At 38.3% G+C, this 15,372-nt stretch overlaps 1 protein-coding gene across 4 annotated transcripts in view; it reads right to left on the reverse strand.

The window, feature by feature from the left end:
* Positions 1 to 220: 220 nt before the first annotated feature.
* Positions 221 to 15,372, reverse strand: part of LOC124604147 (uncharacterized protein YJR142W) — a 271,445-nt gene continuing 256,293 nt past the window's right edge. For 3 of the 4 annotated variants that reach the window (XM_047136454.1, XM_047136453.1, XM_047136457.1), the window contains one exon: positions 221 to 1,676. In XM_047136454.1, coding sequence (XP_046992410.1) covers positions 1,567 to 1,676 — 110 coding nt within the window. In that variant the 3' untranslated portion in view covers positions 221 to 1,566. The remainder of the gene's footprint in view (positions 1,677 to 15,372) is intronic. The other variant, XR_006978592.1, reaches the window with a different exon arrangement.

Genomic DNA, 15,372 nt, shown 5'->3' on the forward strand with positions numbered 1-15,372 from the left:
ATTTGTCCTCACGAACTATTTAACATTACATATGATCAGTTGTGTGGCAGCAGCTCTATTAGAAGCATCAGTGGAATAATTTTTGATAAATAAGAAGACTCTGCCTGTGCCCGTTCAAATGAGTTAATTTACATATCTTTGTTTGCATACATTACATATAAATCTGTTAATGCTCTCAGCAAATGTACAATATACATGTAGTGCACAACACCATCAAAAATTCATGTTGGTCTTGGAGATTTATTAAAACTGACTTTATGATTTTTTGACTGAAAGTAGAAACTGTCACGAACATATGAGAACCATCATGGGGATGCGTAAAATGGCAGACACATGAACAAGAATACAAGTTTTATATCATCTTCACATGAAGAACTCATCAGTTTTAAACATCAAGTAAGAGCACCGCCAGTACTTTTTAGGCCTACAAAACACTGTACAATAACAGCAGAGGAGACATTTAATGAAAGTATTATATTGGACAGTGACTGTACGCTTTGTTGATATAACTTTCTGACTTAATCCTACTCATAACTTACAATAACAACAAAACATCATAATACTTTGCACATAAACTAAAATTAATATTATTGTCCCCTCTGTTTATGTGGCCATTAATACTGATTTATCAGACATGTGACTACAGTTTCATAATTGTACATAAAATTATTGAGAACAGCTATTTTTATGGTCCAATGAGGAATTCATCTAAAACCACATACACAAAAATAAACACCTTTCTCCTTCACCATACAAACATAGAACGGAAAGGCCAATATGCATTCTATCACCTAGATGATAGAGATTTTGTCCCTGATCTTCCATCCTTTTGCATTAAACTCCATATACTAATAGAAGTTCACATTACATTATTATCTTGTTTACCATCACATGAAATGTGAAAAACTATGAAGGTTTTTTATATTTAGTTCTATACTATTTGTGCACCATAAAAAACAACATCTCTTAATCTCAAAAATAAAACAAGCTTGGTCATTCAAGGTATCAAATTTTGAGCTTCACATCAGATGTTATTAATGCCACATAACTTAATAATTTCTTGGACACTAGGTTAACTACTTTTCTCTAATCTTACCCATGAAATGAAGTTGATTAACTTTTAAGGCTGTTACGTGTTGTGAGACACTTTTGTGTCACATACGTGCTACATCTCACAATCAGTTATTTGCACTAATCTTTTCCTGCACTTGCTCCTCTTGTTCTTTTAGTTAAATAGCTTCTGTACAAAAGATGCTATCCATATTTTCCACATCATGCAATAAATGTAAAGATTATAATCATATGAACAATGATAATTCTGAACAATGAACACCAGAAAAATAAAGTCTCCCAATGTTCTAAAACATCCCTAATACTGATAATTGGTTTTGTACATAAAATACATTTCCTATTATGATGTACAAAATCATACAGATTAATAACATAAGCAAGATATTTGTAAAACTCGTTAAGTGATTTTATTTTGCAAAATACTACTTCTCTTTCATCTAACATCTCCAGTTTTTATACAAGTAGAAGAAGAAATACATATGCTACAGCTGGAGGCTATGCAGAAATGTCTTGACCATTTGTAGCTGGAGGCTGGTACTGGCATGATCTGTAGATGGTCTGAAGTGGCACATGAAGCAGTTCCACAACTTGAGGCAAGTTTGGCTCTGGAAAGTTTAAAAAGAAAACAGTTGAATATTGACATACCTAGCTCTGTTTCAGTTAGAAGAGCAAAATAGCATTGTTGTTAAAACAACTTGTTCAGTAATAAATAATACCACTGTGTAGGAAGTATATGAGGTGCTACATTATCCATCTGAATTCTAGTTTTTTTGTCTCCATTTGTAGGTAGTTGGGTAAAAAAATAAGAACAAAAATTCCACTTTCTATTATAGAAAGGGTTCCAGAAACCACATAGAAATTGTAAACATCTTGTATTGTGGCAACTTGTTATTTGACTGCAATAGCGTAAGACGAATTTTTGTAATTGTAAGAATTAAGATGTTCACTATGGTCCAGTTATAAGTTTATCTTTTAGTTGTGTTAACTATGCTTCAGTTTTTGCCCTTTGCCAGTGCATTCCTTTCATCGGAGAATATTGAAATTTTTGAAACGCTCTTCGGAGGTTATAAATCTGGTTTATTAAAGGTGTTACAAGATTTTCTGAGCAAAATAATTTCAGGTAACAGTTGATGATGATGAAATTGGTTTCAGGGCACTCAATGTCATGCTTATCAATGTTCTTGCAGCACATGAATGAATGCATTTAACCATTTGGGCATCAATGGGTTCTGCCTGAAACCTGCATTTCATTATTGTTATTACTATTATTATTTTTATTTAAGAACCAGTGCCTTTAGCATGAAACCACTGATGCTGTTGCGAGACAGAGTACACTGAAGTACTTCTATGAATGTAGCACGTTGTGGCAGTCATTTATAGTGTTCAAAGCCACAAACAATGTGGAGATTGTGCTATGGAATACTAGGTGATTGTGTCCTGCAGTTTTATTTATTTATTATTATTTTTTTAAAGGGAGGATACCACTCATAGTGAAATTAAATATGTCTAATGTTATTGCAATTAAATTTGCGTTTTGACTACTGCTTTTATGATTGGCTTCTAAAATGAAAGCATTTGGGCAGTATGTAGTTTTGATACTAAATTTGTTAAATTCTAGGCCCACTTTTGCTTGTTATTTACAAGTGTAATTTATGTTAGGAATTATCAGTTCATCGAAGTTTTGAGGTGTACGATTGTGCCCAGGAAAAAACTGAATTTGCTTTCAAATGTAACACATGAAATGGGGGATGGTTGGAAACTTTGTTCTAGCGGTTTCAGAGTGAAATCACCTCCTCAAAACCATTGGTTGTTTACTTTTTGCCAATGTCTTCTTGTATTCGTAGCTTACAGTAATAAAAGAGATTGCTTCCATGAAAATTTTTAAAATTATATTTTTTTCATATCACTGTGAATCAAAGAGTTAATGGGGGAGACGAAATATTTATTTATGAGAATGATCACACTAAGAAATTGATCTAATGACTTGTTTGGTCACAAACAATCAATCAAGGTGAGCATAAATTAGCAATTGCATGTTTCAATAGCCACATGATGCAGGTGTGCAACAAGGAAGTACCCCAGTCATATGACAGTAATAGGTGGTATATTCATGACTGGGACAACTGTATATTCACTATTAATAGCAACAACAAATAGTCAAGAACAACAATACTGAATGAATTCTCTCACTAGATGAACAGGTCACATGCAATATAAATATTTAGTTCTTTTAGCAACAAACATATCAAAACTATTAGGAAAGAGGTAGGGTTCCAGAATCATGATTTAATGTCTACTCAATACAAAAAGAAATATTTAAAAAGAATAAGAGGCATTTTATGATTGTCACAGCATAAAGCCACAGCATAAGTAAATAAAATAACATCATTTCAAATATGGCATGCATAAATTGAGTAGTCATACTATTTTTAATTTGTTGTCCACTAAATTATGAGCAAACACACCTCTAATTAACTTGCTAAACCATATTTTAATATAAACATTTGGAAAATGCTTACAGTTGCACCTGATGGACAAAAGGGGCTATAGAGAGATGGGGAGATAGTGTTTAGAGGCAACTTAGGCATCAATAAGAAGATTTATGTGAAAGTTTGAGGGGAACTTCCATTATCAGACACCAAGCGAGGTGCCATGGTTGTTAAGACACTGCTGTCACATTTGAGAGAAATGAGTTCAAATCCTTATATTGCCATCCAGAAAACATTTTCTGTGGTTTACCTACATTGCTTAAAGCACATGCTGGAATACAGTCTATTACCTTCCCAATCTCTTCCAGTCCAAGCTTGTGCTTTCAGTCTCCAGTGCTGTCAGTAGGATGTTAAACCATAACCCTCCATTTTCCTTCCCAATACTGATACCACCTCCCTCTATACCAACATGTCCCACATACTTGATCTGTCTGCTGCTGAACATTTCCTCAGCCACTGACACCTGATTCTAAACCTATGGCATTATTCCTACTCAGCTTAATCAACTTCATACTTACCAACAACTGCTTCACTTTTGAGGGGCAAACATACAAACAAATCAGGGGTACGGCCATGGGAACTAGGATGGCTTCTTTCTATGCCAACTTTTTCATGGGTTACTTGGAGGGGGCGTTCCTGGTAACCATAAGCCTTTAGCCCCTCATTTGATTTAGATACATTGATGACATCTTTACCATATGGAGTCATGGTGATGATGACCTTTTAAAATTCCTGGAATCTCTGAATACCTTCTCCCAATTAAATTACACATGGTCCTATTCTGAATCCTATGCCACTTTCCTTGATGTTGATCTCATCCTCACCAAAGGCCAGCTGCACACTTCCACCCACATTAAACGTACCAACAAACAACAGTACTTATATTTTGACAGTTGCCATCCTTTCCATGTCAAACATTTCCTCCCATACAACTTTGGCATCCAAGGCAAATATTTGATCAGATGTAGACTATATACAGCAATACACCATTATTCTCACCTCAGCTGTCACTGCAAGCAATTACCCCACCAGCCTAGTTCAAAAGTAGATTTCCTGGGGCATCATATCCAACCCTGGCACTGCTGGTCCCTCCAAAAAACAACTTTGGAGCACACCACTGGTGACTCAGTATTATCCTGGTCTGGAATGTATTAATCACCAATTTCGACAGGTCTATGAATTCCTAAAATCATGCCCTAAAATGAGATTAATTCTGTATGAAATTTTTCCGACCGCACCTAGATGTGACCGTTACCACTGCAAGACTTGCCCTATGCACCCTCCTACCACCATCTATAGCAACCCAGTAACTGGAAAAACATAGTATCAAAGGGAGAGCCACCTGTGAAACAACACATGTCATATGCCAGCCATTATTAAACACTGTTCAGCCCCTTACATCAGCATGACTACCACTAAATTATCAATTAGGATCAATGGGCATAAGCAGAGGGTGTATACTGGCAACACAGAATATCCTGTTGCAGACCATGCTCTACAACAGGACAATCGAGAGCTTGGCTATTGTTTCACCACATGTGCCACATCTAGATTCTTCCCCTAGACACTAGTTTCTCAGAACTCCGCAGGTGGGAACTAGCACTACAACATGTCCTTGGTTCTCGTCACCCACTTGGCCTTAATTTATTTCAATTCCTTCTGTTTCAGTATTTCCACATTAACTACTGTTTTGTCTACTCTGTTTTAGTTTTCTACATCTTTCATTGTCTTACCCACCTACTTTTTACTGACCCCCCCCCCCCCCCACCTCTATTATGCACAATGCCCTTAGCTTTTCACTCTTATGAAACCATGCATGACATTTAAGCAGTAATCTCTATCTTTCAAATGTCATCTGATGCAGTTCCTTCCAATCAGTCTTTCCTTCTCATCTTGTGTGGTATGTCTCCCCTGACCTGCAGTTCTGGGTGACTTTCCCAAAATCTACCTCTTTTCTTGACCTCGCCAGTTTTTTCCTTCACCCCTCTTCCTTCCCTTTCAACCCTTCTGCCTGAAGAAGGAGCTGCTGGCTCCAAAAGCTTGCCTAATTACAACCTTCTTTTGCGTGTGTGTTCTGCTACTGCTTGATGAGTAGATTTTTTTATCTATTCAATTAAATTATTAATGATATGAATATAGAGGGAAACATTCCACGTGGGAAAAATATATCTAAAAACACAGATGATGTGACTTACCGAACGAAAGTGCTGGCAGGTTGATAGACACACAAACAAACACAAACATACACATGAAATTCAAGCTTTCGCAACAAACTGTTGCCTCATCAGGAAAGAGGGAAGGAGAGGGAAAGACGAAAGGATGTGGGTTTTAGGGTTTTCATCTTTCCCTCTCCTTCCCTCTTTCCTGATGAGGCAACAGTTTGTTGCGAAAGCTTGAATTTCATGTGTATGTTTGTGTTTGTTTGTGTGTCTATCGACCTGCCAGCTCTTTCGTTCGGTAAGTCACATCATCTGTGTTTTTAGATATACAATTAAATTATTAAATGGATAAATGTGAACCATGGATATGTTATTACCAAATGTGTCCAAACAGGACCACAGTACCGTTATTTTTTCTTGGTTGCTGAAGGACAAACAATGGTAGACATCCATTGGAGGATGAAGAATGTGGATGGGGCAGCATGCCTGTCGAAAACCAACTGCAACATTAGGTGCTGCTGCTTCATGTAAAAGCACGTCCCCATATCGCAAACATCGCACCACAGAAGTTACTCCAACTGGAGTGAGAGACACTTGGACACACACACCATGTGATTATCATGCATTTGGTCCCTTAAAATAGGCCCTAAAGGGTCAATGATTCCTGTCAGATGAAGATGTGCAGCAGGCAGTTACAGACTTCTTCATGCAACAGGACATGGTGTTTTATCAAATGGGTATCCTCAAACTGGTGTGTTGACACGGTGGTTGCCTCAATGCACGTGGAAATTTTGCCTGATTGGTATATGGATTCTGTATTGTATGGCCTTCGAACAGAAACTTTTTGATCACCCCTTACAGACTCCTGTCATGCTCAACAGAGCTGGATGTTCATTACTGCTAACATTAAGCATGTAATAAGTATTTAAGTAACACATATAAATTTATTAAAAAGACTTATAACAGAGAGGCAGCAGCTTTTTCAGAAGTTTCAGTTACAATGGTACTGCAAACATTGAAAGCAATGAAAAAATTACAATTGTCATCAGGAAAAAGCAAATCTGGTGTTCCATGGTTCAGAGCATGGAATGTTGGATCTTATAAATGGGTAAGTGTGTTGATGTATTTGAAGAGTGTGATACATAGTTTGAAACTTGATGTAGTGGGAATTAGTGAGGTGAGGTTGCAGGGAAGAACAAGACCTCTGATAAGGTGAGTACTGAGTTATCAAGAAAAAATTTAAAAAAAGGTAATGAAGGAGTACTGATAATTATTAATAAGAAACCAGGAATGTGGGTGGACAACTATGAACAGCATAATGAATATATTATCATAGCCAAAATAAACGCAAAGCCAACATCCATCACAGCAGTACTAGTTTACTTGCCTTCTAGCACCAAAGATGATAAAGAGATTGAAAGAACGTATGATAAGATAAAAAAAAAGAGGTAGTTAAAGAATATGAAAACAACTGTGATGGAGAACTGGAATTACATAATAGGAAAAAGGGAAAGAAGGGAAATGGGAAGATAATATGGACTGAAGGAAAGGAAGTTAGGACAGACTCATTACTATGACTTGGGTTAAGGATAATGAAAGGAATCTGTATACATGGAAGAGACCTGGGGATATGAGGCAGTTTCAGATAAATTATACAGGGTGTTTCAGGAGGAATGTCATATAATTTGTGAGGTGATGCTACCATTTGAAAATAAACTGCAGAAGTCCTATGAACAATGTTTGATCATTATAGAAATGGAACGGGTTGAAGACTACACATATCCATGAATGGATATGAATACAAGTGTGAATATTACTTACCAAAATGTTGTATAGGCGCTGTGATGGACAGAATAATGATGAAGCAGACAACTGATCCATCCTAAAAGAGGTGTGGGGATTCTCCAACAGATTGCAGCACTGTGATATTGCACAGAGGCAACAGCTGCAGGCATATCCATTGTGCAATAATGGGTTGGATCAGTGAGCAATCATGAGGCAATACACTTTATATGCAGATGAGGCTACATTTACATGCGATGGTATGATCAACACCTGCAATCCTCATATATGGGCAATGGAGAAACCACATGACACTAAGGAAACAAAATCCTAAGTTAGGTTCTCAGTGAACATCTGGTGTGGTACGACTGACGGTTTGGTGATAGGGCCTGTGTTCCTGCCAAATTGCATGACAGGTACAGCATAAGCACATTTCCTGGTAGAGGACCTACCTGTGCTTCTGGAAGATGTGGATTTAGAGCAACGAAGGCAAATGTACCTGCAACATGATGGATCATTGACTCACTGTAACAGACAAGTATCCCAGTATCTGAATAACACATTTCCTCTACAGTGGCCATGGCAGATCCATTAACTGGCCAGCTATATCACATGATCTAACCCCATTAGGCTTCTGTTTATGGGGCTGGTTAAAGAGGGATGTGTATGCTATGAAGGTGGATACGTGTGAAGAACTTGTCGCTCATGTCACTGATGCTGTTACGTGCATTAAATACTAAGATGATGTTTGATGTGCTGCACAACACACCTTCCAACCTGTTGACAAATCCACCAAGATGGGTAGGGGGAATTTTTGAACACCTCTTATAGAATTAATCGGTCATCTGTCCAACCATTATTCCATTCACAACAGCATCTACACCGTACTTCATTAAGTAATGTTCACATTTTTCTTCATAATCATTTACGGATGTGTGCAGTCTTTAATACACTCCATTTCTGCAATGACCGAAAATCGGACATATGTTCATAGGACTTTTATGGTATATTTTTACATGTAGAATCACCTCACAAATTATGTAACATTCCTCCAGAATCAACCTGAATAATAGTAGGGCAGAGATTATGACATTTCCAAGCACAGATGTGGACTCTGATGATAAGTTATTGGTTACAAACTGCAGATTAAAACTGAAGAAATCGTAGAAAAGTACGCAACTAAGGAGATGTGATCTGAATAAATTAACAGTCCACTAGTTGTTGAGAGTGTCAAAAGGAGCATTAGGTATTGATTGACTGAACCAGGGGAAAGAAATATTAGGGCTGTTCAATAAAGAATGATCACAATTTTTCTTTGACAACATACCTTTACTCATCCTCATAATTTTGATGGCCATTCTCAAAGTAGTCTCCCATGAGTGTGATGCACTTGTCCCAGCATTTCTGCCAGTCTTCAAATACAGTCTTCTGATGATTGCTAATGCCTTCCACAAAGGCCTTTCTTCATGTTGGGGAACAGGAAAAAGTTACATGGGGCTAAATCCGGACTATAGGGAGGGTGAGGGATGCATTTCACATTGATTTTTGCAAGATAATCAGCAGCAACATTGGCAATATGCGGCCGCACATTATTGTGGTGCAGCATCCAGCCTGCTTCATGGAAATGTGATCTTTTGCACCCGATATGGACTTGTAATGTTTTCAGGACATCCCTGTAGTATTGTCCAGTTACTGATGTGTGTGCAGGTACAACATATTCCATGAACATCAAAGAATGAGATGACCATAACTTTCCCAGCAGAAGCAACCACTTTTGCTCTTTTGGGGGTTGGTGATGAAGGAGATTTCCACACTGAGCTTTGCTGTTTGCTCTCAGGATCAAAATGATATCGCCAAGTTTCATCAGCAGTGATTACATTTGAAAGAAACTCTTGATCTTCCTCTAACATTCGCAAGACCTGCTTGCGAATGTTCTTCTGTTCAGGAACCGACAGTCCTGGAACCCATTGCATAAAAACACAAGTCATGTGTAATTTTTCTGTCAGCAACATGTGGGTGGCACCCAATGAAATGTTCAGTGTTTCAGAAAGTGATCTTAAGAGAATTTGTCAATCCTCTCTCACAATGACAGCAGCAATGTTGATGTTTTCTTCCATAAGAGCAGTAACTGGAGCATCGGGTCCACCTTCCTTCGAAATTGATTGTCTCCCTTCTTTAAACATTTTAAACCACCTTCGAGCTGTGCTGTAGGGAAGAACAGACTCTCCATAGGCCTCCTGTAAAATTGTATAGGCCTTAGCTGAAGATTTGTTGAGACCAAAGCAGAATTTCAAAGCCACATATTGTTCCTCACGTATTACCTCCATTGCAACAGTAGTCGATACTGAACATGTCTGACCTTGCCTGCCTCTCACAGGTGGGAATCAGGAGTCCCAACAATGAAACTAATATGGTATGTTTGTTTCATATTAAGCTAACAGAATATCATAAGATTAAATTTTTGCACAAGAAATTATGACCTTAAAAAATTATGATCATTCTTTATTGAATAGCCCTCGTACAATAGAAGATGGGTGGGTGGCCCTGAGAGATGAAATAGTGAAGGTAACAGAAAATCAAGAAGAATGTAATAATTCCCATGCTGAAGGAGGCAAGTGCTGAAAGATGTGAATATCACCAGACGATCAGCTTGGTAAGTCACAACTGCAAAATGCTGACACAAATTATTTGCTGAATATTAAAAAAAAAAAAAAAGTGATGGAAGTCGACCTTGTGGAAGATCATTTTGTGTTCCAGAGAAATGTAGGTAGACATGAGGCACTAATGACCTTTTGATGTAGCTTAGCAGATAGACTAAATAATGGAAAACCTAGATTTGTAGCATTTGTGAATTTAGAGAAAGCTTTTGACAATATTAACTGGGATACACTCTTTGAAAATGTACAGGTAGTAGGGAAAAAAACACAAGGAGAAAAAGATTACTTGTAATGTATTCAGAAACCAGATGGCAGTTACTAAGAGACAAAGGACATGAATAGTCAGCAAATGATGATCGAAGGGATCACTGTGTAAAGTAGAAATCTATGAATATCGGTCACTGAATGCTGGTCCCTGTTTTGACAGGACCAGAGATGGAATCTTCCTACACATCAGTCAGGGAGCCAAAGATGGTGTAATGTAGCACTGAAACTGGCAGCTCAAATAAAATAACAATTGGAAATACACAGACACAAGCAGACATAGAGGAGGCCATTCTGTCCGAGATACCTCACTGTGTTTGAGCTCAGAATATATTATAAGAAATGTCTGCTTGTGTCTGTGTATGTATGAACGGATATGTGTGTGTGTGCGTGTGTATACCTGTCCTTTTTTCCCTCTAAGGTAAGTCTTTCCGCTCCCGGGATTGGAATGACTCCTTACCCTCTCCCTTAAAACCCACATCCTTTCGTCTTTCCCTCTCCTTCCCTCTTTCCTGGTGAAGCAACCATTTGTTGCGAAAGCTTGAATTTTGTGTGTATGTTTGTGTGTGTTTGTGGGTCTATCGACCTGCCAGCACTTTCGTTTGGTAAGTCACATCATCTTTGTTTTTAGATATATTTTTCCCACGTGGAATGTTTCCCTCTATTATATTCAAGTAAGAGTTAAGTTTTGCATGACCAATGTTTTTGGAACCAATGCTGGTTGACATAGAGGAGGCCATTTTGTCTGAGATACCTCATTGTGTTTGAGCTCAGAATATATTATCAGATTTTACAGGAGACGGATGTTGATCACATTGGATGACAGCATTCTTATAGAAGAATTTGACCATTTTCTTCCAACTACTGGGCAAGGAGTTGTGGTTGGGGGATCTGTATGTCATACATTATGTTTAAGAGAGGGACTAACTCAGTGATAAAAAGTGTCTAGATACAGTTTTTGCTCCACTGGCAGCCTTTACATTTGACCAGAATATCTTTAGGTTTTGTGAGACCTCTTTTGATAAGATTTTACTACAGAATCATTTAAGGCATCACACATTGTCCTGAAACCCAAACACATTTCAATTGGTATATTTTTTTGTATACTCCTATGCTTTGCTTTGCATCTGATTTCACAATGCTAGAAAACTGCAGTGCCATACAAAAGACCTGAAGAGGGTCAATACCTGGAGCTGGGATTGCTGACTGACCCTCACAATAAAGAAATGTAATATTTTGCATATAAAAAGCAGGAAGCCCAATTATTACTTGGTTGCACAAGAAACAATGGCAGCAGTCACATCCATTAAAGATCTGTGTGAATTTTTAAGTAGTTTTTTAAAGTGGAATGGCCACATAAGACTAACTGCAGGTAAGGCAGAAGCCAGACTGAGATTCACCGGAACAATCCACAGCCATGAATGAAGCAGCTTACAAAACCCTCATTTGCCCAATACTTAAATATTGCTGATCAGTCTGAGAGCCACATCAGATAGGATTGATAGGGGGAATAGAGAAGATCCAAGGAAGAGCAGCACGTTTTGCACAGATTCATACAGTAAGTGCAAAAGCATCTTGGAGATGCTCATTCAACAGTAATGGCAGATGCTACAAGAGAGCCATAGTGCATCACTGCATGGTTTACTGTTAAAATTCCGAAAGTGTTTCTTCCTAGAAGAGTCAACTCATATATTGCTTCCTCCTACATAAAATTCACAAAAAGGCTTTAAAGGTAAACAGAATAGAGGGGAAGTGATAGTAGTACACAAAGTATCCTTCTCTGCCACACACTAGAAGATAGCTTGAAGAGTATAGATGTAATATTCTTAGCAGAAGTCACTGTTTCTTTACAGAGAATATATAGCATGTAGGGTCCTTCACATCATGAACTGATCTCCTAGGTGCATATCTAACCAATTATTGGTCAACAACACTTCTAAATTGGAGGCCCTCTATATGCTCCTACCCATAGCTAAGGGTTTCAGTTCTTTCTTGCGATATGACTCTATGGCCTCTTTACTGTGCATTCTGCTAGTTTTCTGTCAAACTACTTGCATAAAGGAAACCAGCCTCATTAAGTGACTGTAAGGTAATTTAGAATGACTTACATAAAATTAAAGAGACCTTTGGAGAAATGAGGACCACTTGTATGAATATCAAGACCTCAGATGGAAACCCAGTTCTAAGCATAGAAGGGAAAGCAGAAAGTTGAAAGGAGTATATAGAGGGTCTATACAAGGACGATGTACTTGAGGACAATATTATGGAAATGGACGAGGATGTAGATGAAGATGAAATGGGAAATATGATACTGCGTGAAGAGTTTGACAGAGCACTGAAAGACCTGAGTCGAAACAAGGCCTCGGGAGTAGACAACATTCCATTAGAACTACTGATGGCCTTAGGAGAGCCAGTCCTGACATCTGGTGAGCAAGATGTATGAGACAGGTGAAATACCCTCAGACTTCAAGAAGAATATAATAATTCCAATCCCAAAGAAAGCAGGTGTTGACAGATGTGAAAATTACCAGACTATCAGTTTAATAAGTCACAGCTGCAAAATACTAACACGAGTTCTTTACAGACGAATGGAAAAACTGGTAGAAGCTGACCTCGGGGAAGATCAGTTTGCATTCCATAGAAATATTGGAACACGTGAGGCAATACTGACTCTACGGCTTATCTTAGAAGAAAGATTAAGGAAAGACAAACCTATGTTTCTAGCATTTGTAGACTTTGAGAAAGCTTTTGAAAATGCTGACTAGAATACTCTCTTTGAAATTCAGAAGGTGGCAGGGGTAAAATACAGGGAGCGAAAGACTATTTACAATTTGTACAGAAACCAGATGGCAGTTATAAGAGTCAAGGGGCATGAAAGAGAAGCAGTGGTTGGGAAGAGAGTGAGACAGGGTTGTAGCCTCTCCCTGATGTTATTCAATCTGTAAATTGAGCAAGCAGTAAAGGAAACGAAAGAAAAATTCGGAGTAGGTATTAAAATCTATGGAGAAGAAATAAAAACTTTGAGGTTCACCGATGACATTGAAATTCTGTCAGAGACAGCAAAGGACTTGGAGGAGCAGCTGAACAGAATGGACAGTGTCTTGAAAGGAGGATATGAGATGAACATCAACAAAAGCAAAACGAGGATAATGGAATGTAGCCGAATTAAGTCGGGTGATGCTGAGGGAATTAGATTAGGAAATGAGACACTTAAAGTAGTAAAGGAGTTTTGCTATTTGGGGAGCAAAATAAATGATGATGGTCGAAGCAGAGAGGATATAAAATGTAGACTGGCAATGGCAAGGAAAGCGTTTCTGAAGAAGAGAAATTTGTTAACATCGAGTATAGATTTAAGTGTCAGGAAGTCGTTTCTGAAAGTATTTGCATGGAGTGTAGCCATGTATGGATGTGAAATATGAACGATAAATAGTTTGGACAAGAAGAGAATAGAAGCTTCCGAAATGTGATGCTACAGAAGAATGCTGAAGATTAGATGGGTAGATCACATAACTAATGAGGAGGTATTGAATATAATTGGGGAGAAGAGGAGTTTGTGCCACAACTTGACAAGAAGAAGGGACCGGTTGGTAGGACATGTTCTGAGGCATCAAGGGATCACAAATTTAGCATTGGAGGGCAGCGTGGAGGGTAAAAATCGTAGAGGGAGACCAAGAGATGAATGCACTAAACAGATTCAGAAGGATGTATGTTGCAGTAAGTACTGGGAGATGAAGAAGCTTGCACAGGATAGAGTAGCATGGAGAGCCGTATGAAACCAGTCTCAGGACTGAAGACCACAACAACAACAATACATAAAATATACTCTTCTTATAATGAATGTGGGTGAAGGAAGATGTGTGAAACATTGCCTCTGACTTCAAAGTGGAGATAATATGCACAAACAGGATGAAACTTTCAGTTGCTTTTCAATGCAATATTGATGGTATGATATTGGATATAATCATAATTAGTAAATACCCATGTATCACACTGAAAACTAATGTCAAGTACGACTACATATAAAATCAGTTTCAGGAAGGGCAAATGGATTATTTTGAGTTATTGAATAATTGTGGAAAAATGCACTCCAAGTATAAAGGCACCCACAGGTCAGTCTTGTGTGACGTATTCCAGTGTAGTACCTGAGTTTTTGGGATCAAATCCACATGTGATTTAAGGATTTACAACCATTAATTCAGTATGCTGCTGTAATCTTGAGAAAAGTGCAATATTACAACATTCCCTGCTATTTGTAAAACTCTCTCCTGCATTCATATCTTTATTATCAGTTGATGCTTAAGATCACCACATTAAGTTGAGGTGGGCTTTGGATCTTTTTCAGTAAATGAGTTAAAATTGTTTACTTTAAGAAAAAGACATTGTGTTCTGCTGCTTCTGACTACCTATATTCTACTATGTGGTATTTGATGTTGCACAAGTAGAGAAGAAAAAGAACTAGTGTGTTGGTAGAATAGAAGGTTGTGTAGTGCTGGAGGAAGAGCAGAGAAGGGGATAGGCAGGTGGAGGAGGACAGGGTTAGTGGGGTTGAGGCCAGGATGGTTATGGGAACATGGGATATATTGCAGGGAAAATTTCTACCTGTACATTTCAAAAAGAGCTGGTGTTGTTAGGGAGGATCCAGATGGCACAGCCTATGAATATGTCACTGAAGTGAAACACATTGTGCTGGGCAGCACATTCAGCAACTGGATGGTCCAACTGTCTCCTGGCCACAGTTTGTTGGTGGCCATTCATACGGACAGACAGATTTTTGGTTGTCATGCCTACACAGAAAGCAGCACTGTGGTTGCAGCTTAGTTTGTAGATCACAGGACTGCTTTCACAGGTAGCCCTGCCTCTGCTTTCACAGGTAGCCCTGCCTCTGATGGGATAGAAGATGTCTGTGCCCAGACTGGAGTAGTTGGTGGTGGTCGTAGTGATGGGAGGGTG

The sequence above is a fragment of the Schistocerca americana genome, chromosome 1 (genome assembly GCF_021461395.2).
Source record: "Schistocerca americana isolate TAMUIC-IGC-003095 chromosome 1, iqSchAmer2.1, whole genome shotgun sequence".
Classification (NCBI taxonomy): Eukaryota; Metazoa; Arthropoda; class Insecta; order Orthoptera; family Acrididae; genus Schistocerca; species Schistocerca americana.